Source organism: Podarcis erhardii (assembly GCF_964252035.2).
Source record: "Podarcis erhardii genome assembly, chromosome: 8".
NCBI lineage: Eukaryota > Metazoa > Chordata > Lepidosauria > Squamata > Lacertidae > Podarcis > Podarcis erhardii.
In genome coordinates, this window is record NC_138499.1 from 65,147,009 (window position 1) to 65,171,471 (window position 24,463).

At 44.2% G+C, this 24,463-nt stretch overlaps 1 protein-coding gene across 1 annotated transcript; it reads right to left on the reverse strand.

Moving 5' to 3' along the window:
• Nucleotides 1–608: 608 nt before the first annotated feature.
• Nucleotides 609–24,377, reverse strand: LOC309348074 (enoyl-CoA hydratase EchA19-like). Its single transcript, XM_081873159.1, has 6 exons — nucleotides 24,102–24,377; nucleotides 19,861–20,028; nucleotides 15,537–15,634; nucleotides 12,899–13,043; nucleotides 10,067–10,216; nucleotides 609–914 (listed from the first exon to the last, which is right to left on the reverse strand). Exons 1-6 carry the CDS (start codon nucleotides 24,232–24,234, stop codon nucleotides 691–693), a joined length of 918 nt encoding a protein of 305 aa, XP_081729285.1. The 5' UTR covers nucleotides 24,235–24,377; the 3' UTR covers nucleotides 609–690.
• Between the last annotated feature and the right edge of the window lie 86 nt (nucleotides 24,378–24,463).

The following is a 24,463-nucleotide window of genomic DNA, read 5'->3' on the forward strand; positions in this document are numbered from 1 at the left end:
TAGTGGAGCAAACACAGAAACTACTGTGTTTGAAGATGATGAGCTTACATACGAGAACAGCAGTGCCCACCTTCGGACTATTAAACTAAAGAGACTTCTAGTGCAATACAGATGTTCACAGAAAAAAGTAACATTGGAATTTAACTACCAGGCAACTAGGTACTGGATTGAGGCTTCATTAACTGACTATTTTGGAACCTATTTCCTTAGGGTTTCAGATACACATTAGTGACCAATATTTATTAGGGATCAGTAGTATTTTGTCAACAACAACAAATGTAAGCATTTATAGGAAGAAACATTTTCGATGAAAATGAGAGAACTAAATATGAGTTCAGAAGCAATAATTAACACATACTGTCATGGGCACATTTAAAAACACTAATAGAGCAGTCCTATTGAGTTCAATGGGACTTATTTCCGGGTAAGAATTGCAGTGATTCTGTGACCATTTTAGGCCTTAAATATACAAATAGCTGGCAATTCTTAGCTACGTTTACATTTTTGAAAAATATAGCCCTCATTAGCATTAGTTCAAGTGTGGATTTTCTATAAAACATTTTTAAAGGCTGCATTTCAGTGGGATATGCATATATACTGCATGTGGCTTTTCTTATTTTGCAAGTGCAACATAGATTTATTTCTATTATAAAGCGGGCGTTCAAAGCGAAGAGCCATTATACGCAACTGCTACAACTTTGCCCCACCACGCCCGTGCCCCAAGCTGAACTTGTTAGCACCAGGAACAGATTCTTCTAATACCACCTTTACTCCAGTGTCGAACTCAAACTGCATGGCTTCTGTGAAGGAAGAGGCATCAAACGCACTGTAGTAAGCAGAATTTCTGTCTGCGCGCATGCAGTGCTGGGGAAATGCTGAAATTTGTTCTGCTAATTCAATGGCATGCTGGAGGGCTGGAAGAAAGAAAAGGGGAAAACAACCATATTTTAAAATTAAGGAAAGTGAACCAGAATAATAATAAAAACTACCCTGCACCTAGACTTGAGTACCCACTCATGTCTCAGTGTGTCTCTGTATGGCTCACTGTTCTGTGTCTCCTTCCAATCAGCTTCCCCGGAGAGAACGTTATTCTGACAGCATCTCTGCACTGGGAGTGAATGGATTCTTCAATAATAATAATAATAATAATAATAATTTTTTATTTATACCCCACCCTCCCTGGCCAAGACCGGACTCAGGGCAGCTAACACTGAATATAAATACAGTAAAAACATAAACAAAAAACAGTTGATTAAAATATAAGTTAGAATACAGCTTAAAATGCAGCCTCGTTTTAGTGGTAGCCTATAGATCAAGGGTAGGCAACCTAAGGCCCGGGGGCCGGATCTGGCCCAATCGCCTTCTCAATCCGGCCCATGAACTGTCCGGGAATCAGCGTGTTTTTACATGAATAGAATGTGTCCTTTTATTTAAAATGCATCTCTGGGTTATTTGTGGGGCCTGCCTAGTGTTTTCACATGAGTAAAATGTGTCCTTTTATTTAAAATGCATCTCTGGGTTATTTGTGGGGCATAGGAATTTGTTCATTCCCCCCCCAAAAAATATAGTCCGCCCCCCCCCGACAAGGTCTGAGGGACAGTGGACCGGCCCCCTGCTGAAAAAGTTTGCTGACCCCTGCTATAGATCAAAGCCATAAGGGGAGAAAACACCAAATATTCACCAGGACGATCCATGCTGGTCCTACATAGGCCAGCAAAAAGAGCTGAGGGAAAATTTATATACAAATCCCATATAAGGGGTTCCATCAAGAAAATAAATGAGAGGGGGGGTTAGACTGAGTCCAGCCCAAAGGCCAGGTGGAACTGCTCCGTCTTGCAGACCCTGCAGAAAATGTCAAATCCCGAAGGGCCCTGATCTCCTGCGGTAGGGCGTTCCACCAGGCCGGGGCCAGAGCTGAAAAGGCCCTGGCCCTGGTTGAGGTCAATCTAACCTCCTTGGGGTTCGGGACTTCCAAAGTGTTGCTATTTATGGACCTTAAGGTCATTTCCAAAGTGGAGAAATTGCATTTTCTTACAGGATGTGGCCTGTTCTATATCTAAGTCCCAGCTCTGGGTTTGCCTCCTTTCAAATCTTCTATATATATTTATTATTATTATTATTATTATTATTATTATTATTATTATTATTATTAAAAAGATTTTCTTGCTTTATGAAAGTACATGCCTTGTCTCTTTTTTCAAGTTGTACAGTCTTTTCTACAGATCAGTTACATTTGTTATGAGACATTAGTGTTGAGTACAGTATAAGGTCAGGAAGAAAAGGGAGGTGGGAATCTTCTATACTTATATACTTCTGCAGAAATACAACAAGCCGGCTTCTCATCATAGAGTGAATAATTCTTCCAGACTCTAAAAGCAAACCTCTTTGAGACGTAAGAGCAAAAAGAGATTCTCATTTTAATTCAGAAGGTAGATGAACTTCAGCTAGCAGAAGTTATGGGAACACTATCATGATCCACTGACCCCAATTTGTTGCTTAACTTATGAGAGGAAAAGTATAATCTTCAAGCAAAAATCACAGCGGCAACTTCCATGAGCAGGAAGTCCTGGTGGAGTGGAAGTCCTTGATCACAGAAATTTTTATTGCCATCTCTAATCCCATGGAGACTTTGCTTCAATTATTATTTCCTGTCTACTCTTCGTTCTCATTCTGCTTTGTACCACTTTATTGGTGCAGTGATTCCTGTGTATTAATCCAGTAATTCCAAAACAGTGAGTCAAAGCTCACCTAGTAGATCACTAATTTCCTGCTCTATACGTGTTATGCTTTTCAGCAAGTTAGATAGGCTTTTATGATGTATGTATCATCTTCATTCTTTCCAGACAACTCATTAAAACGAATTCACACATGTTCTACATTTCATGTAATGCCTTCAAGTCAAGCCTCTAAGTACTAGCGCTATATATTTTTTTATATATAAACTGCCTTTACATTTCCATAACCTGGAACCTTTCATTTCCTCAAGGTAATGCCAATCTCAAAACACCCTCAATGTAATAGGAATCAATTGCAAAGAGTAAAAGGGAGGGATGAATGCTTGGCTTAGAAGAGAATATTCTGCTACCGAGGAAGACACAACAGATGCCAGGAGCTTCAGCACAAGACTTTCTGTTTCACAGCTGCCTGCATATCTTTCTGCAAGAACATTTGCTGAACACATTGCAAAACAAATCTGGCTGAAGGCAAGTAAACACATTTCAAAGCTGAATATTCCAAACTGCGAGAAACAGGCCCCACCCCTCTGCTCCATACTGTGACCTCAGTCCAGAGAAGAAGACCAACAGCAATGCATAGTGGTGTTAAGAGGATCAATGCCTCTCTGATAATCTGCTGGGAAGCCTGTGGTCACAATAAACAAGGCTGTGAAATACAGAGCAACTGATCCCATGAACACCTTGCTAATTCACACAACTAGCAACCACTCCTTTTCTTTGCCCAGAAATATTTTTCCAAAAATATCGCACGGATCTCCCAGATCAAAATCTTTGAGAGAGAGAGGGAGAGAGAGAGAGAGCGATGGCTGCGGTGAATAAACACTGATTAATTCAATAACAACATCACTAAGAAACCAATATTGTTTGTTTATATAAACATTTGAAAGCGATTTAAAAACACACACAAAAAACCCTCATACTTACGATTCTGCACATAATCACAACTTTGTTTGACTATCCATGTCCACGCTTAACCCAGTGTAACTTTATTTGTACTTCCAATACATCCCAATATAGAAATGTACACATATGCGCCAAGGGCTAAGTGTCAAGCTAGATAGCAGCAGTTCTGTGCATTTAAATATAGAACTGCCTCAAACATGCAGAAAGACGGGTGTGAGGTTGTGGTCTGATTTTAACCAAGAAGGCAGGGCATGGGTTGGGGAGCTGATAACAATTTTTTACTTCTCCAGAGCCATCTCCTCTAGTGCTTTCCACCCAACTGAAGTTATTATTTTTTTCTGTACTCAGCTGAGAAGCGCTTGGGGAGAGGGTTCTGTACTCCTTACCCTTTTACTGTTAAAGTTAGAGTTAGAACTCACCCCTCATCTCCTCCTTCTGTGCGATCAAGTGCCTGAGAAATATTTTCTGTGTCAACGTCTAGCATTGAATCTCTGGACATCTGCCATGCGACCCCTGTGTCACAAAGGATTATGGGAGTGTGTTTTGAGGCACATGTTGCGGTGCACAGACTAGGTCTCATAGGCCTGGCCATTACCTGATGTGAACTGAATGTGTCCACTTGTCCACTGGCAGCTGCATGAGAGGATAAGGAGTGATGGGAAACCATCTTAAAAAGGGGAAATTTCTCCACTGTTACTCACCTTCTAATTAAGTAATTCCTAATAAGGTTCAGTTGTTAGAACACCCCTGGCCTCTTCCAAAAAGAAATAGTAGTCATACCTCGAGTTGAATGCGCTTCGGGTTGAGTGCGTTCGAGTTGTGCTCTGTGGCAACCTGGAAGTAACGGAGCGTGTTACTTCCGGGTTTCGCCACTCACGCATGTGCAGACGCTCAAAATGACGTCACGCGCATGCGCGGTAGCGGCGAAACGCGTCCCGCGCACGCGCAGACGCACAGTCACATCTTACGTTCTGTTCAGGATGCAAACGGGGCTCCAGAACGGATCCCGTTCGCATCCCGAGGTACCACTGTAGGTGCTTAAACAAGTGCTAGGCATGATGTAGAAATTATATACTGTATAAAAGGGATGGAATCTTTACCACCTAAAACAAGATAGTGGACAAAGGGCAGAGGACATGAAAGGGAAGGGAAGGGAAAGAAGGACAGGCAGAGAAGACGGCCCTACAGCCAGGGGCAGCGCATCAACGAAACATGAAGGTGCCATTCTGCTACTGCCGCCTCTTTACCTGGGCTGCACAGCAGCACCTGCAAAGTGGCAGTGCCATATCACAACAAGATATTATGCAAGATTTTGACGAGATCTCATGAGATTTTGATGAGATCTCACCAGAACCTGCAGGTGCCGCTTCACCAACAAAACAATAAAATACAGCTAAAACAATAAATACGCCCCCAAAATGTCACAGACAAAAACAGGGACTCTCATATATTTACCCTTTTTCTCCCACCACATGCCATCACCAAAATAGAGACCGTGATTTGCCACGGACAAGCAATACAAAATAAAAAGAATTCGCTAACTGGAATTTATCACACATTACAGAAGGCTCTTCTTCTCCATCAATTGTACAGAGCTTTGTTTAAGTTCTGTGATTGAACTAGTTTCTGATGCAGTGTGCTAATAAAATGGCCACAACACTTTCTTTTATAGCAAACTAGAAAACAAACCCAAATTTAAGCATTCTTTAAAACAAAACAAAACAAAAAACCCAAAACTTAAGGATCTTCTGATTGATACAGTTATATTTATTATGGAATAGCTGAAATACATTCTGTAACATTTAGTATCTATCTTGATGAGTAAGGAATTGTGGGACAGACTAAAGCCCTATTCAGGCACAGTGAGGACAAGAGTGCGAGCTCTGCGCACACACACACACAATTCACCATTATCATGAGTTGGTGGAGGCTGACCTTTTGAAGGGGGGGGGGCTCCTGTACTTCTGGAACACCCCTGGGGCTCTAGAACCTGGATTTTCCAAGATTCTAGAACACACAGGAAGCCTCCACAAATACTGCTGCCTCCCCATTTCAGAAGACAGTTTTCTGCAAGTTGGAGAGGGATGAGAACACAAGTGGGGGTAGCAGAACTAAGACACTGGTCCCTGGACTGCCCAGGCCCTTATTTTGGCAATGTCTACAAAGGGCTAGAGAGGAAGTAGCCACACTGTCTTTAGACAACCAGAAAAGAATTAAGTTAACAACCACAGCCTGGGACTCAGATGACTTTTAAAAAGCAAAATAAATAAATAAATGCATTTTATTAAAAATTCTCCCAAAATATGGTTACACTTAGCCAGTTCAAAAGCACAACCAGATACAGTGTGTACAAATGTCAAGCTGTACCCCTGCTTAGTGACTCTGTCTCCAGGCACAGAGCATCTGTTCACCCACACCCAATCCTCAGGGGTATTTAACTTTTGGGAGCTGGAATAGCAACTTAGGTCAATGTGCAAATATTGTTTAGAGCAAATTCTCAAAAGCCTCCCCAAATACAAAAATATGGGCTTTGCCATGGACAAAGCAACAAGAAACAAGAATTCACCTTAGGAAATAGGGGCAGTTGGGGGGGGTACATGCTTAGGTGCAACCTGTCGCCTATGGTATTTTTTATTTCATTTAAAATAATAAATAAATAAGAAGCACAGAAGCACAAGTCTGTTCTTGGTCTATGTTGTAATTAAGAACTGTACATACAAATTCTGTCACTAAGAACATGTGGCTTTTTAACATGTGGCTTTGAGTTTATTTTTTTTTTAAAGTGTTTTGATTTTCAGTACCACAATTATAAAGGTGGAGAATAGGAGTAATCACAGGATATGACATTTAATAAATTTAAGCCTGAACAAAGCCCTAATTTTGCTCCCTGGTGATTCCAGGAAGCAGACTTTGGAAGGCCCAAAATGGCAAAGTACAAAGTCCTATGGCCTTCCAGTTGTTCAACAGCAACTTCCATCGTCCCTGACCATCTTCCATGCTGTCTGGTGCTTACAGAAGCTGAAGTTCAACATGTTACCTATCCTATGGCTTTAGAAAGGAGCTGGCAGACTTCTATTTTCTTGGCAGCCACTCTGTATGCCAACAATTGTTTGTGAAGCCGGCTAAACCAGGTGAGGGTAGCTGATGGGTCTCAAATGCTTGGTGACTTAGGGACTTTCCCTGCATGCAAAGACAGGCTCCGGTGATTTGAGCAGACAAGACCAACAGTGGGTCCAATGGTCAAGAAGACAGTTTCTGCGTGTGCCATAGAGGGAAGTGAGGGGCAGATGGGGCTCGTCAACCTGGGAAAGTAGCCCATCTAGGAGAAGGGAAACTCTGATGCTAAACCTCTGCTGCCTTGCCGTGTGGGACACCTTTGGGAAAAGAAAAGGCTAAGGAGTAAACCCAACCCAAATCCAGAGTGGACTCCCTAAGACAATTGGATGGCGCCTTGTACGGCTCCTTCCGGCAATTCCTGCAGCCAAGCTGGTGCCAAACGTATTGCTCTGCTCTGCTTTGGACCACAGGAGTACAGCCGGGGGTGTGGGGGGGTGTCTTGTCATCTGGGTAGCCCAGGACCTCCATACTCACTGACCAGGCTTGCATCCCAGAGAGGTCACTTTGTTGCTGCTAATGCAGCAGTTTGACTTCACCCCAGAGGCACATTCCATTGTCTCTTGAGACAGAAGGATGCTCAATATGCCCTGCAACTGTTGCTCCTAAGCAGTAAAGTGATTTCCAGTTATGGACTGTATGTGCTTTACTTACTATTGAATTATTATTATTATTATTATTATTATTAATAATAATAATAATAATAATAATTTAACATTGTTATGTACTGAGCTGAATCCTAGAACAATAGAATCCATAATGCAACAGTCTGATTGGTCCACAGGAGCCACCCAATCCAGCTCTAGATGGAAGTGAATCAGCGACCTGACTGGCCTGCAGGAGCAGCTAATCAGGCTTCTGGAGGAGGCGAATCTGCAACCTGATTGGCTTACAGGAGCAGCCCCACATTTAGCCAATCACGCGGGGCCCATTGTGTAAATAATGTATATATAGCTAGACGTTTTGGGTGTACATATTTTATGGGCTAATAGCCGTAAATAAATAAATTTGAAATTAGACGTTTTGGGGAAAGCTTCATTCATTACTACTATGAGCTGAAAAAAGAGCATGAAATTCACACTCGACTCCAAGTATATTTCAAACATACATATATTTATAAAATCCAAAAGAGATGCCACATTTAGTGCATGTCTACGCTTGTCTGATCAAAACAAATTCCCGCTGAGTTCAGCAGGACTTGCTCCCATCCCAGACCCAGGTAAACCTCACCCTCAGTTTCTTGTACTTGAAAACATTTACTCTGTTTCTTACAAGTTAAACTGTATGAAAAGACATCTCCAATTAGGTTTGGAAGGGCTGCTAGAGGGAGACAGGTAAATTTTTGGGGGGGGAGTGGATCTGGTCCACAGGAGGCTCCCACTTGGACATCCCTGGCTTATGGTAAACAAAACAGGGTTTCATTCATGTTTGTCTCAAAAGATACGTCTCCAGGTGCCAAGCAAAACAGCCATAATTTTAAAAAGGAATCCGGATATCAGGACGCACAGAGCACATGGGCAGAAAGTCTGTGGAGACGTTAGTCACTTCTTGGACCTGAAGAATGGCGGCAGCTTCAGGAGGGATTGAATAACTTACTGTGTTATTAATGATCTCCCTCACCCCACCCCACCATTACACTTCCACGATCAAAATAATCTAAATTTTAACACACCCGCTTGCACAGAAAGCCTTAAAAAGAGAGAGAGGGAAACGTCTGAATCTGTACTTTTTTTGTTATGGCTAGTTGACTCCTGGCTTATTTCCTTTCTAAAACTCTGCTACAATACGGATTCCTCACCCCACCAGCAATTTCCAAAGCCTGTTTTGCATTCAGATACGTACATGCTGTCATCGTTTTGTTAACAAGTCGGGGTGGGGAGGAGAACAGCAGCAGCCCCACTAGCTTAAGCTGAATCAAAGCAGCTGTTGCTGGTCATTTTTTTAAGCCAGCTTCCATGCCAATTCAGAATGAGCTAAAGCCTGATTCAGAAGGGTCTTCCTTTTTCCTTCTGCAGGAAACCTCCGGAGTCTAGTCAAGAGAACTGCTGTGTGCATTTACCTTAACGGAGGTAGCTCCCCCTCGGTGGTCAAAGGTTAGCAGCAGGAATGTGTTTTCACGATGGGACACACCCTTGTTATTGGAAGAAATGTATTTCCATGTTGTCAAACCCGCGCTCTAAATTAAACAGAAATCAGGGTTCTGTCTTCTGAATGAAATGAAAGTTCGCAAAGAACTGCCAGTTGCTGGCTACAGAAAGGATGCTATACGTTCACATGCGACATATGTGTTCTACGCGGCTCTGAGAAAGGGGGGGAGGCATCCTGCCTAGCCTCTCCCACCCATCCCATGGGGGAAAGGGAAAAAAAACCCTGGAAAGCTAGGCTTCCAAATTGCTTTTTGCCTGCTAGTCTATCTAAAGCAGCCTTTGTAAACCCGGAACCCTCTGAACACTTTGGACTACAACTTCCATCGGCCATGCTGGCTGGGGCTGATGGGAGCTGTAATCCAAAACTCGTGGTGCACACCAGCTCAGTGAAGGCTTCACTACAGCAGATGCCAACAGGGCCCTGCAACAGATTAGACCAGGCTTGGCCAAACTTGGCCCTCCAGCTGTTTTGGGACTACAACTCCCATCATCCCTAGCTAACAGGACCAGTGGTCAGGGATGATGAGAATTGTAGTCCCAAAACAGCTCGAGGGCCAAGTTTGGGGGTGCCTGGGTTAGACCTTTGTGCTGCACCAGCCTATTGGTCCAATCTTGACCAAAAGTCATCTCCCTATCTAAAAACATGACTCAGCACAACAAAGGCTGTAGTCTTGCAGTCCACTCGGTGCATTTAATTCCATTCAGGTTGAAAGAAACTGAAACGCGCAAGGTTGTAGCAGCCCAATAATACATTGGATTTGTCCAATCTTATTTATTTACTTGATTTATACCCCATCTTTTCTACAAGAAGGTACACGTGATTCTCCCGCTCCCCAGTTTATCCTCACAACAAACTCTGTGAGGTAGTCAAAACAAAATAAAAAAATTCCTTCCAGTAGCACCTTAAAGACCAACTAAGTTAGTTCTAGGTATGAGCTTTCGTGTGCATGCACACTTCTTCAGATACACACAAAATGCACACAAAAGCTCATACCTAGAACTAACTTAGTTGGTCTTTAAGGTGCTACTGGAAGGAATTTTTTTATTTTGTTTTGACTATGGCAGACCAACACGGCTACCTATCTGCATCTGTGAGGTAGGTTATGTTGTGAGACTGTGACTGGTTTTAAACCCAGTTAATAATGACATGCTGTGAAAGACACCTACCTTGGCCACTGGGAACTATTCGATTAGCCAGTCCAAGCTGAAATGCTTCCTGCGCACCAACAGGCCGCCCAGTGAGAATGAGATCCAGCGCGCGTGAAAGGCCAATTAGCTTTGGTAGTCTAACAGTGCCACCATCTATCAGCGGAACACCTAAAAAAAACCCCAACCAACAATAGTTAAAGGGGGGGAGAACCCCACTCAAATAACCATTTTTTAAGCAAACTGGAATGTTAATGTCTCTGAAACTAGGGTTGCCATGTGTCCTCTTTTTCTAGGACACGTTCATTTTTTCATGAGTATGCAAAATGAGACTCATCAAATGTAAAAGTCGGCAAATGTGTCCTCTTTTTTTGCTCTTCAAAATATGGCAACCCTAACACATTATACTCCCATAATGTGGGATAAAGGCATGTATAATCCTCATCTACCATCCAACTGCCTTCTTATCATGAAACACATGGCCAAAAGGTAAGCAATGAGATGTGCCCTACAGAGACTCTGGCTATGTTCACAATCGCAGTAAGTCATAAACCATGGTTTACTGTGCACAAGCCAATCACATCCACTTTGTTCCTCCCTGGGGAGAAGCAAATTGTTATATTTGAGCTTAGGGTCATGTGCAAGCCAAGCACCATGGTTTGATTCACTCCTAGCAAACCACCCTAAGCCAAGGTTTGCACTTGGCTTATCAATCATTATCTGTTTGAGCAGACATCATGCGTTGCCAAGGATTGTTTCTCCACAGCTAGAGCAGGGCACAATCAGCCCTTGCGTGGCTTCCAGCTTACTGTGATGTGCAAACAACACGGCTACTTCCAACACTCCAACAAGCGCAGGAGACAAATGTACTGATACCAGTTGCATTGATCCCAGTTGTCAGGGGTTCAGGAGCAGAGACACAGGAGAAGGAGCAAATGGAGAGTGAGGAGGAGGAATACGAGGGGGGTGTAGGCAGTGACAGTGGTCAGAGAGAGTCCACGAGTCTCTCCAGCGAATCGGAAGATTCACAGAGAGGAGCGCCGATGGCCAGGGCAAGGGGGAAACCCCAGAAGGAAGGGGCCAGCGGGGACTCCCTGAGCAGCAGTTGGAAATCAGGAACAGCTTCCCCACCAGAGCGTAGTGGGGGGGAGGAGTCCCAGGCATCGGGACCAGTCTTTCCACCACCAGAGGGAGGAGATGAGTCAGGATTGGCCACGCCTCCATCAGAGAGCGGGGAAACGGTCAGGAGGAAAGTCACCGGCTGGGCGCGCGCGCCAAGTTCAAATGTACAGGTGAGCGGCACAGCAGGTAGCCCGGATAGGGAGCCAGGTCCTAAAGCCCACCGGAAGGAAGGGCAAGACCCAGGGGGGTCAGCGTCAGAAGAGTGCAGGAGGGAGGAAACCCCAGGGGGCAGAAGGACCCAGAGGAGGAAGGAACAGCGCAGGAGGTGGAGCCGGGCTAGGATCTTAAACTGGTGCGGAAGGGCAGTGACTCAGAGGGGACTTCGCCTGTCTAGAGTCTAGACGTAGGGTTGCACGCTCTGGCTTTAAAATGGAAATTATACTTCAATAAAGACTTTTGTACATAATATCAGCCTGGCGTTGGTCCTCTGTGAGCTGGGACCTAGAGGCAGCTCTGACACCAGTGCAATTTGAGCAAATGCCTCTTTACCAGGCGACAAAAAGATACATTACCATAATAGGAATTAGTAGCTCCTTTTGAGTACATAAGGAAGTTACGAGAGATGCAAGCAATTTCTGATTCTTTTAAAACTGATTTGCTTGAAACATGTTGTGCTTAATAACGTCGGCGTGAATGAACCTGTCTCCTGCACCTGTTGAATTTCCATCTTTTCCTGGTCTGCGGTGATTCCCTTTTCGGATGTTTTGTACCCTTGGCTGACTTTAGCTAGTGCAAAATGAGTGTAGTGAGCAAGGAAACAACTGAAGTCAGCAATTTGTCTGAAATGCCAGAGAATAGTGGCCAGAGAGTAAGGGCAGGATTCAACTGTCCTGGGGGTTGCTCAGTCAGTACAGCATGAGACTTTTAAAGTCAGGGTTGTGGGGTTTAGCCTCACGTTGGGCAAAAGATCCTTACATTGCAGGGAATTGGACTAGACTAGATGATCCTTGTGGTCCCATCCAACTCTACAGTTCTATGAACTAATAAGACCCTAATAAGTGGAAGCAAGGGCTTCCACTTCCAACTAATGAGACCCATCAGTGGAAGCCCTGGGCAAGGGCTTCCACTTGTGCAATGGGACTTTCCTCTAACCCCACTCCCCACCTTCTCTGAAATTGGCTCTGGAGGGGCTACGATACACCCTGGAACAGCGTGTGGGTTGGTGGTGGAGAGGAGACATCGTTCCATCTGGCAAGGCAAAATGCTTTCCCTGATGGAACCATCAGGGCAACACTGCATTCCTCCCTAAATCTCCATGAATCCATTGGGGGGCACTCAGCAAAGTTCTGCTCAGAGTAAACACATTGAAATTAATGAACATGACGTGCGCTGCAAAAATATATTCAATTTGAAGACGAAATGGCTTTGATCTCTCCACTGAGCCAAACTGGCCCTACTGTGTATTTATTACATATACTCAGTAAGTCAGCTATGCAGATCTGCTCACAAGTCTTTTGAGCAGGTATAGTAGACTGTTCATGTAAAAAAAAATCTCTTTTGATATTTTATACTTTTATAGCCTATCCTGTTTTAGGTCAGTGCTGTAAGCCTTAATTAGCAGCTTAATCAACTAATCAGAGGCCATGTGCTGTACTGACTATAAAGATACAGGGCACACGCACCTTTTTATACCCATTCAAAACCAAACTCCATGCAATTCACGAAACATACCGAAACGCCTACAGAACACTCCGAAGATAGCGCTTTCTTCTACCACACGCAAGTCAGCCAGGAGGGACAGCTCAAGCCCACCAGCCACTGCATATCCACTTACCGCAGCAATCACTGGCTTAGAAAACTTCATCCGCGAAGGACCCTGTAACAGGTATTGGAATTGTGTTAGAACTATTATTCAATAGGACTAGGATATATTCCAATCAGTATTGATAATAATAATAATAATAATAAATTTTATTTATATCCCGCCCTCCCCAGCCAAGCCGGGCTCAGGGCGGCTAACAACACTAAAACAGTACAACATTATAAAAACATTATAAAAATTAATTAAAATCAAAATTGATGGCAACCATAAACTAAAGTTTTGTAAAGATTGCCAAAGGAGGGAGTCAGGCTGCGCCCTGACCAAAGGCCAGGTGGAACAGCTCTGTCTTGCAGGCCCTGCGGAAAGATGTCAAGTCCTGCAGGGCCCTTGTCTCTTGTGACAGAGCGTTCCACCAGATTGGAGCCGCGGCCGAGAAAGCCCTGGCTCTAATTGAGGCCAGCCTAACCTCTCTGTGGCCTGGGACCTTCAAGGTGTTTTTATTTGAAGACCGTAAGTTCCTCTGTGGGGCATACCAGGAGAGGCGGTCCCGTAGGTACGAGGGCCCTAGGCTGTATAGGGCTTTGAAGGTTAAAACCAGCACCTTAAACCTGATCCTGTACTCCACCGGGAGCCAGTGCAGCTGGTATAGCACCAGAGACAACGCATTAATAACATTCACAGTGATACAGAGCATATAGTCAAAAGGTTAGCTGGAAATTACAGGGCGTTACCAAGGAAAAAGAAGTTGATTGAGTTTCGCCCGTCCCTTAAGCAAGAGGCTTACTGATGATCTAGGATACTGACATCTAGGATTACTGAGGGCAGCCCTTTATGTCCAAGTCTCCAGAAACCAAAAAATATATTCAGGCATTTGTTGATTGTGTCCATGGAGGAGTTGTGTATGCTACCCTTCTTCCCATGTTGAGGGGGAAGGTCTGACAGGGGCTGGTAAGCATTCGGGTGGAAGTGGTTACAGTCCTTCCTGTAACTGGAAACCATATTCACATGGTGTTCCCAACCACTGGGAGGAGAACATTTGGTCACATTCAGTTAAAATCCAGCTTCAGAGGAACAAAGAGACACACACAATGACCCCCACAGCCCCTTCACACATTCAGCTAAATAAACACCCAAATGGACTTCTGAGGCATCTCTGGAAGTTAGTGTCCTATACTGTCCATTCGGATTACAGGTGTAGGTAGGTTTTGGCTCAGGCATTGTGCATGTAACCTGTATTAGCCTTCTGGCTGAAGGCCAATAATCGAACAGGGTTGTGCCTGGGTTAGGGCCCACCCCCCACAAAGGCCATCATTGGCCTTGCCAGATTCAATTTTTGTCAGATTCAATTGGAGGATCCCAATAGCCAGCCACGAGGGAGCCATGCCAGGCCGCAACCACTGCCCACCCAGAATTTGGGTGTTGGTGTTGTTGTTTAGTCATTTAGTCGTGTCTGACTCTTCGTGACCCCATGAACCAGAGCACGCCAGGCACTCCTGTCTTCCACTGCCTCCCGCAGTTTGGTCAAACTCATGCTGGTAGCTTCGAGCACACTATCCAACCATCTCGTCCTCTGTCGTCCCCTTCTCCTTGTGCCCTCCATCTTTCCCAACATCAGGGTCTTTTCCAGGGAGTCTTCTCTTCTCATGAGGTGGCCAAAGTATTGGAGTCTCAGCTTCAGGATCTGTCCTTCCAGTGAGCACTCAGGGCTGATTTCCTTAAGAATGGAGAGGTTTGATCTTCTTGCAGTCCATGGGACTCTCAAGAGTCTCCTCCAGCACCATAATTCAAAAGCATCAATTCTTCGGCGATCAGCCTTCTTTATGGCCCAGCTCTCACTTCCATACATCACTACTAGAATTTGGGTAAGCAACCCTTATCATGACAGGGCTTTTAAACTTATTTCAAAACTAACAGAAACCCATACTTCATGGCACCTCTTCTCACATCTTTTTCGTCTTCTCTGAAGTCATTTAAGAATATAATCCTGATGAATCAGTACAAAGTGGCTAATCCAGATGTTCCCATCAGCCCCAGGCTGTGTGGCCAATGGTCAGGGGAGCTGTAGTCAAACCACATGTGGAGGGTCATGAGTTACTCAGTCTTGTCCATTGAGGCCAGTAATACACAAAGGAAACACAATGTGTTGTGTGACTCACAAGCAAGCAAGAAGCAGCACTACAAATTAATGCTGATGTAGGCTGGATCACGGCTTTCCCATCCACACTGCATAATTTACCTCTGCTTCCATAGGTACCACAACTGCACACTCAAACACCGAGTTCACATTATATAAAACACAGGGCAGAGTGCTTGATTCCCACGTTTGCTGGGAGTAGACAACTTACAACTTTTCTTTTGGGAAAACAATCCCATTTGGTTTGAGTTACTTTCTGAGAAGGGAAGATTCCTCTTTTCTCTCCCGCTTTTTTTTTAATGTCCGTAACTTTAACTGAAAAGCGCTGTGGTTTCCATAGCGAAACAAAACACTACCATGGAAAAGGGCATCAGTTTTTCAGAAAATCGTCAGGATTTCCCTCCGGAACATACCATGGGGCCAGGCGTTTGGGTGACATCTTGTTCCAATTTGATAGAGGCTGGGGCGTGCGCCAACTCCTTCAAATCATAACCAGCACAAAAATTGCCACCTAAAAGACACACACATAGAAGAAGGCACACATAAAAGTTTAGATTATGGAATGAAGAAAAAAGTTTGGTTTCTATTCAGCCTCTTTTATTGTTTGGCTAGGCTAGGTTATTTGAGCCATTCTAGACGTTCTTCAATGGGGTAGAGGCATTTTCATGGAATGGCAGGGTTGGAAGCAACCTTTGAGATCATCTAAGACCTGCAGAGCGGGATGAAACTACAGCATCCTTGACATATGCCCATCTAGTCTCCATGTATATATCTCAAGCAAACCACTGCCCAAGGCAGCCTTTCCCGTGGTCTAACAGCTCCTACCATCAGGAAGTTTCTGCTAATGCTTAGGCAAAAGCTGATTCCCTGCAATTTCCCCATTGGTTCTAGACCTGCTTTATGGAACCACAGAAAATAAGGCCACTCCATCTTCTGCATGTTAGTTCTTCGGCTGTTTGAAGACCACTATTACGTCCCCCACTTACTCTTATCTTACTAGGCTAAACACACTGGGTGGTAAAACTAAGTTTTAATCAGAACAGACCTACTGAAATAATCATGTCCATTAATTTCAATGGGTCTCTGAGTAACAAGTAGATGAATACCACCCATGGTGCTTTTTCGACAGTCTCTCATGGGACTATGTTTCTGATGAACTCTGACTATCCTGGTTGACCCCCGCTGGGTGTACTTCAGTTTGGTGGTGTCCTTCTTAAAACGTGGTGTCCATAATTGGATACAATACTCCAGATGCAGTCTGATCAAATAAAAAGGTTAAGGACCCCTGGATGGCTAAGTCCAGTCAAAGGCGACTATAGGGTTCTAGCGCTCATCTCGCTTTCAGGCCGAGGGAGCTGGCATTTGTCCACAGACAGCTTTCTGGGTCATGTGGCCAGCATCACCAAACCGCTTCTGGCGCAACAGGACACCTTGACGGAAACCAGAGCGCATGGAAACGCCGTTTACCTTCCTGCCGCAGCGGTACCTATTTATCTGCTTGCACTGGTGTGCTTTCAAACTGCTAGGGACAGAACAATGACCTTCATCGCGGGGATTCGAACTGCCGACCTTCCAGTTGGCAAGCCCAAGAGGCTCAGTGGTTTAAACCACCTGCATCAGATGCAGTCTGACCAAATGCAGCATAGAGTGGAACTATCACTTCTCATAATTTGGACACAATGTGCCTGTTAATGCAGTCTAAAATTGCTTTTGCCCTTTTTTGCTGGTTGGTCTGCAGCTTGTGATCAACTAAATTAAACTTTGCAGGCCAAATCAACCAGCTTCTTCTTCAAAACAAAATAAAAAAATTCCTTCCAGTAGCACCTTAAAGACCAACTAAGTTAGTTCTTGGTATGAGCTTTCGTGTGCATGCACACTTCTTCAGATACACGTGTATCTGAAGAAGTGTGCATGCACACGAAAGCTCATACCAAGAACTAACTTAGTTGGTCTTTAAGGTGCTACTGGAAGGAATTTTTTAATTTTGTTTTGACTATGGCAGACCAACACGGCTACCTATCTGTAACAACAGCTTCTTCTTCTTCTTCTTTATTAAAGTTGTATACCGCCCTATACCCATAGGTCTCAGGGCAGTTCACAACACAAAGTTACAGTATACAAAGCACAAAGCACAGAATTAAAATAATCAAAATTGCTTTTCATCCTAAATCTTAAATTAGAACAGCCAAAACCTGAAATTGGGGTGGGGGGACGTAAGTGTATCAAATTCACTCCCTTTTAGAATGGCATTTTAATAACTTCCAGTACAAAAACCTAAGAAGGGCACATCATTCCCCCCTCTGCCCCCGAAGAAGCATTTTAACCACAGCCAAGAATTTCATTCAAAGGGTTCCTGGTGGCATGTATACCGGCCAGAACATCCTCCACGTCATCAGCAAAACCGTGTCTCCCTACTCTTCCTCTACCGCAGAGGCAGCTAATTCAAGCCTTTTCTTGAGCGGCGGGGGAACCATGACTTCTTGTGTGCGTTGGAAGCAGAAGAAAGAGCTGCTGTTGACTGTACCACCATGATGAAAACCAAAGCACGAGTGCCCGCAGTATTTACTTTAAGATCCAGCTCTGCAACTGTACAGTGAGGGGAGGAGGGGAATCACTCACTTGCTGAGCCCAGCACATTAAAGGCCACAAAGCAGGCATCACCCAGATATGAGTTTAACAGATGGGACCACTGTTCTCGGCTCAAGTCCCAACACTATAATTTTCTCAATCAAATTGATGGTCTAAAAATAACCTTATGTATACACATCCTTGGGGGACAAAGCCCTTAAAAAAACATAAATATACATAAATCTTTCTTGTTTTAAAGTTTCCAACTGTAATCTCTATCCTTTCCCGTCAAGACTACCAATAATGCAGCTGCTTCTGATTCCACTAAATACTGTTTTTCTTTATCTCAGCAAAGTAAATATTGTAATTATAGAGCAGAATTGTTAAGTAGACCATCTACTGAGGAAGGAGAGATGAGGAAGAGAAAACCAGGGCTCTGTTTTGCTTCTCTCTGAAAGCTTCTTATGCTGTCATGCCGATAGCTGCAACTATCACTCGCTTATTTAAATGTGTGATTCATTATCACATATCACAATGGCCAATTTTTTAAAGGCTGTGCTGAGTGGGTTGCCCATTTCAGTTTTTTGGTTCAAAGAACTGCTTTCAGAAGGCCTGGAAAAATTTAAGCCTCACTCCAAATAACCACTGCTCCCATTAAGAACATTCATTTTTTTTGTGCCTATTTGTGACCATTGCCATTGCCATTGCCAGCTCTGTTTTCCTTGGTTAAAAACTTAATTTATCCTTCACAATGTGATTCTAGCCAATCAGGGTTCATGTTATGAATGAGATGACATCATGGTTGTGTTTGCACATCACGGGAAGCCATGGTTAAACCATGAACACGCAGACTGCTCCCACTTCACTCCTCTCTACTAAAGCAAGTGGGAGCTACAAACCACAATGCTTGGCTTAGTGCTGCATCCAAACTGGGGATCATGGTTTGTTTCTCTCCAAACAAACCACAATCAGAAGCCAAGGTTTGTTCCATGCTTATCAACCATGGTTTCCTTGAAGTGAAGCAAACCACAACCTGCAGCTCAGATGGAACGCTAAGCCAAGGATCATGGTTGCTCCTACTCACTACCAGGGAAAAGCAAAGTGGGAGTAGTCTACACGTTCGCCGTAAACCACGAACCATAGTTTACTATGATGTGGAAACACAATCCCTAACTATTACATACCTGGCACCATCCTTGACACAGAGCAAAAGAAACTTCAATGTGCTCAAAGTGAGCCTTACCTGAAGTGAGGCATATACAAGTCATTTTGTAGGTATGTATGAGTTCTGGTTGCTGACGCAAGTATCCCGAGCCACGGCAGATAAATTATTTTAAGGCTTTTATGAAACACACACACCCTTCATACCTTTTGCATCAGTTTGCTCTTGTGTCTATTCAAAATTCAGTTTTAAAGGTACAGTAGGCCCGCAATTTGTGTGGGGGTTATGTTCCTTGGATTGTGCTAAAAGTCAAAGCCACGTCTAGTCAAAGCCCATTGGGTTCAATGGTTGGTGGGATTGCCAAGGTTATTTTCCCCAGAACTCTGCCCACTTTTCATTCATTTATTTCTTTTGCTATGTGCCTAAAGCTGAATGTTCACAAATTAAATGTGTGGAAGTTGTGGGCTTACTGTATATGCAAAACACTGGGCACTGGGTGGAAAGGGGCTGGGTTTCGAATGAGAGCATGAGTGAAGAATATTGTTACAGGCCACCCCATTCCCTGCAGAGCCATTCATGGGATTCCAGGGTCTCTGCTCCTCTGGAGAATTGAAGAGGTGGCAGAGGTTGCTGTAGCTTTAAGAATATGATTTATTCACATATTTACATCTGAGTTTGGAGGGAGGGAATCCAGCTCTTACAGCATGGTCATCTCAAGAGGCACTTGTTTCCCCACAGCAGTGCAGCACTGGAGAGAGCCATGCATCTTTCCCAGCCCGCCTTCAGCCATCCTGCCCCAAGATGGATGTCTGTCTTTGTGTGTATCCCCCCCCCCCACTTCTTCCCAGCACACCTTGCTGGGAAGACACTTGCTGGGTAAAAATACACTTTTTACCTCACACCCAGTTACACCCAGTTTCTGGACAGTTCTCTTGCATTGCCAATGGCCCTGAATGGCTATTGCATAGGCTCAGGAATGGCCCAGGAATACAGTATAAAGGCCTCACCCAACCCATGAAGCACAGCCACAGTCAACGTGCTGTTCTCTTCAAACGATCTGAAAGCCTCCACCAGCAATCCTGCAGTCTCCTGGTTCACAGCATTCCTGGCTTCCGGCCTGTTGATGCCAATTGTCATTATGGTCCCTCGGATTTCAGTAATTACATTCCTTCTTCCTAAGAAAACAGAACAGGTCAAACAGAAATCCTGGTGTGTGGTTATTAATTCTTTCTTTTCCTTTTTCCTTTTTAGAGGCACCCATTAATATAGTAAACAACATTTTGGAAGACTGGCTGAAGGAGATGACACGTGAAACGGTTACTAGGTAAAGCTAATACTGTATCACGTTTACAATGTCATCATGAACACAACTAACACTATGGGCTGGATTCAATCTGTCTGCAGCTTGTCGTTCCCTGTCCACTCCCTTAAAAAAAGACAATAGCCAGAGACAGAATGTGAGGCAGTTCATCATCAGGCTTGGATACAAAGAATAAAAATAAGACACTGGGCATTTCCTGGAAATTAATAATAATGAACAGCTGGATTTTTTTATTTTAAAAATGGGCTGAAGCACAGCAAGAAATAACTGAATTGAGAAGGAATGTCTTAGGTTGAAAAATGTTTTAGAGGAATCATCTTAAAACTTTGTTCTCGACCCAAACTGTCAGGCACATAGCCCCCAGATTCCAAATTCCTCACTTTTCTTGCTATGAATCTCCTTTTTTCACAAACTCCAAATTTTTGGGAGCTGAGAAATGTTGCCTTAATTACACTGAAGGCAAAGCAACCGGTCTCACTTTCACACCTCTTTTTGACGTCCAAAGTGGAACTTGGGTGCATGCCACCTGCAGCAAAATGTGCATGCTTCCAACATGAACAGCCTGTGTATCTCACAAACAAGGGTGGGGGGAGCACAAATTCCACTTTAAATCAACAAAGAACCAGAAACAGCTCAAATAAGCCATGCATTTTGTTTCCAGTACATATGAGCCAGTGGAGTTACTTTAATTTAGTACTCCAGATAGAAATCTCTGTCTAATGGACCACAATGCTTCTCTATTGTAAGAGCTGTTCAACAGTGGAACGGTCTCCCTCAGGAGGCTGTGAACTCTCCTTCCTTGGACGCTTTTAAGCAGAAGCTGGATGGCCATCTGTCATGGGTGCTTTAGCAGAGATCCCTGCATTACAGGGGGTTAGACTAGATGACCCTTGGGGTACCTTCCAGCTCTACAATTCTATGATTACATGATTCCATCTTGGGCAATGGCTCTCCAAACAAGTGTTTCACAACATTCAAAAGCTGGTTTCCATCCAAAGTATAGTAAAGGTAAAGGTAAAGGTAAAGGTAAAGGTAAAGGTAAAGGGACCCCTGACCATTAGCTCCAGTTGTGGCCGACTCTGGGGTTGCGACACTCATCTTGCTTTATTGGCCGAGGGAGCCGGTGTACAGCTTCCGGATCATGTGGCCAGCATTACTGAGCTGCTTCTGGCAAACCAGAGCAGCGCATGGAAACACCATTTACCTTCCCGCTGGAGCAGTACCTATTTATCTACTTGCAATTCGTGCTTTTGAAGTGCTAGGTTGGCAGGAGCTGGGACTGAACAACGGGAGCTCACCCCGTAATGGGGATTTGAACCGCCAACCTTCTGATCAGCAAACCCTAAGCTCTGTGGTTTAACCCACAGCGCCACTTATGCAAATAACAAATTCTTTCCTCCCCTTGGGGAGAAAATCCGAGGAAATTAGCTAGAGGCAATTAACTCATATTTTCCATTCCCCTGTCCCACACCTTCCCCAAAGTCCCTCCCCAACTCTCAGGAGAATCCAAGAACTCAGGTGGCTGCAGTGGAAAGTTCTCCCTATGCTAGGCCTGCTTTGAATGCATGTGCTTTGAATGCCCTTGTTTTTACTGAAATATCCACAATGCAAATTAACTAACACTGGAGTTATTAAATTATTAAAATGGAAAATAGATGTTCAATTTTTTAATGAGTCATCTCCCAATATCAGTAACCCTAAGGAAGGCAGAACTTGCTCTTATATTACTGACCTTAGCTAATTATGAGTAGGCTTGCCATATGTCAGGAAAATTACCGATATGTCCTGGTTTTCGAGTATAAAAATGGTGTCAGGGGGGAATTTTGCACAATCATCAAAATAATGTCAGGGGAAACCCAGATGTATGCCAATACGATGGAAAAAGCAACAGAAACAGCTCCAAAAGCTTAAAATCACTATTTTTGGGCATGGTTCCCCCCCCCAAAAAAAACACCTCAACAACTTTGCGGGTGTCAGGAATTTTACTTTTTGAAATATGGCAACCCTAATTATGAGACACTTCTTTCTCCTTCAAAGAACAAAGATGAGTGTGATGAGTATTTTAAAACCAGTTGTTATTTTCATGCCTACAAACATAATTTGTAACACTGCAAGTTGCATAACTAAATTCATTTCATTGTTTTGTTTTAAACAGCCAAGGTAAGCAAGTTTTTAATGGCATATTTTTTTGCTGATGTTTGCATAAATAACATAAAGCTCACGAGCCAGTTTATAATTGATCTCAGCATGCGCAATAGGTACTACTACCACATGAATTGGTAAGAAAGACCACCAGAAAATAAAATATTTTTTCAAAAACCAGGAGGCTACAGTATGAAGGGTCTTTAGTAATGCTTAGTTACTCCTGAAATGCCTTTCATTTAAATGTAGGTACAGGGTGGCTTGATGGATCAAAGTCTATGTGTATCACAGCTGTTTACTCGGCCTACTCAAACATGAAGGACTTCAGTCTCTGAACAAGTTCCTTCTCACTGCGCATGAGAGCATGCTTAATCAAAGCACAATTAGAGCCACTTCACATCCTGTGAAATTACCTCCACTGTGTATTAGCAATGTGCGCCATCTTTTATTGGACTGCCTATACAGTCTGCAAGGAGGCACAGTCAGCTCTAGGAAGTCTTATACCTAGTCTAGTTTACCTCGTTTCATATTTTTAAAAAGGAAGGGGAACGTGACCCAATTTTTGATTAATGTTGGCTTTCACGTTTCATGCTTCTAGACCTCAAGGTTACGGGCAAAAATCTTTGGTCACCCAGTGAGCTTTATAGCTAGGCAAGGGTCCAAACTTAACATTTTAACCCTAATGTGGATTTTCATACCAGAAGGTTCCTTATGTTTAAATCCCCAAAGAGCCACAAACTCACTACATGGAACCTCTCAGCTGAACAGGAGGTCTGCCACATCCTAACTCCCTCATCTCTGCCAATCTAGGGTTAGGATTGTGTCCTTAGTTGTTCATGACAGAGATAAAGGGTGCCATCTTTTTTCCTGGCCGTACTGCACCTAATTCCAAGTACTTGAAAGAGCACCTTTTCCTGTATCGAACCGAGATCAGCAAATGAGGCACTCCTAATGGTCCCTGTGTTGGAGGAGATCCAACACATGGGACACAGGGAAGGGCCATTTCTGTGGTGGCTCCACACCCATGGAGCTCCCTGTCCAATGAGGTCCATCTTACTACTTGACACCATTATTTCAGACAACAGCAAACGTTGCACATCCTTAGGAGGTGGCGGATAGTTTGGATAAATTTACTTTTAATTGATCCTATAACTAGATAGCTAGATAGTTTTAATCCTATTAATGTTTAATTGTTTTTAATGAGTTGTTCCCCTGATGTTTGCAGCAGTTATTTTATCAGCAAGCCACCTGGAGTCTCCGTCAAAGATGGGGTATAAACAAATATGCAACAACGACTTTGATGAGTGTTCCCATCTTGCACTGTTCATATTTCTGATGTTGCTTTCTTCTCTTGTTGGAATTTTAATCCGGTCCAGTTTCCATTAAGTTTAATTTGCTTTGCTTCTGTACACCACCCTGTGACTGTAAGGTGAAGGTGTGTGTGTGTGTGTGTTTTCAAATAAATAGATGCATTTAAAAACCACAGCCTTGTGCTGCATACAAGTCGAAAATCAAAAGGACTTCTGCCAAGCCAGCAGCTGATGGGGGTGCGGACCGGGGTACTCGACCTGCTGAATTTCTGCTTGGCGCATTTTCCTTTCCTTTCTGCAGCGCTGGAGCTTGACCTGCAGGCGTCGCCGCGCGGCTGCAGAATAAAACACCCAGCCCGGCCCGCCCCGGCGCCGAGGAGGCTCGCTTTTGCGCCGAAACGAAAAAGTTACGCGCGCCCCGGTGCTTTCCAAAGGGCTCTTCGTCTTCGCTCGCCAAAACCGGAGAACTACTAACCTTCTCCGGGCGGCTCTCCGGCACTCGAGCTGGCCGAGCTCGCCTGCATAACGACGGCGGGGGTCCCCGCGGCTGCTCTCGGCCTCCGGAGGCCTCGGCTGAGGAGAGGCGCGCACAGGAGCCGCTGGGCCATTTCTCCAGGGCGCGCAGTTGGAAAGGTCAGCGGGGCTCCAGTGACGGCGGGGCTCGACGGCGCCCGCTATGGCGTCGAAGCGGAATGAGCGTTGTTTCCTCGGCCCCGAAGTCCAACTGGGATGGCACCGCGGAGCTGCTGTCGGCCCCTTTATTTGCACAAAGAAAGCCTCTCCTCCTGCTTTGCACACGTGGCGGGGGACCATGAAGCCTACTCGGGAAGAGAGGAA

Excerpts from the sequence above, each read along its gene's own strand:
- LOC309348074 (XM_081873159.1), bottom strand. The coding sequence starts at position 24,234 with ATGGCCCAGCGGCTCCTGTGCGCGCCTCTCCTCAGCCGAGGCCTCCGG. Across the intron at positions 13,044-15,536 it reads CCCAAACGCCTGGCCCCATG|GGTCCTTCGCGGATGAAGTT; the intron begins GTATGTTCCGGA and ends TACCTGTTACAG. Across the intron at positions 915-10,066 it reads AATAGTTCCCAGTGGCCAAG|CCCTCCAGCATGCCATTGAA; the intron begins GTAGGTGTCTTT and ends TCTTTCTTCCAG.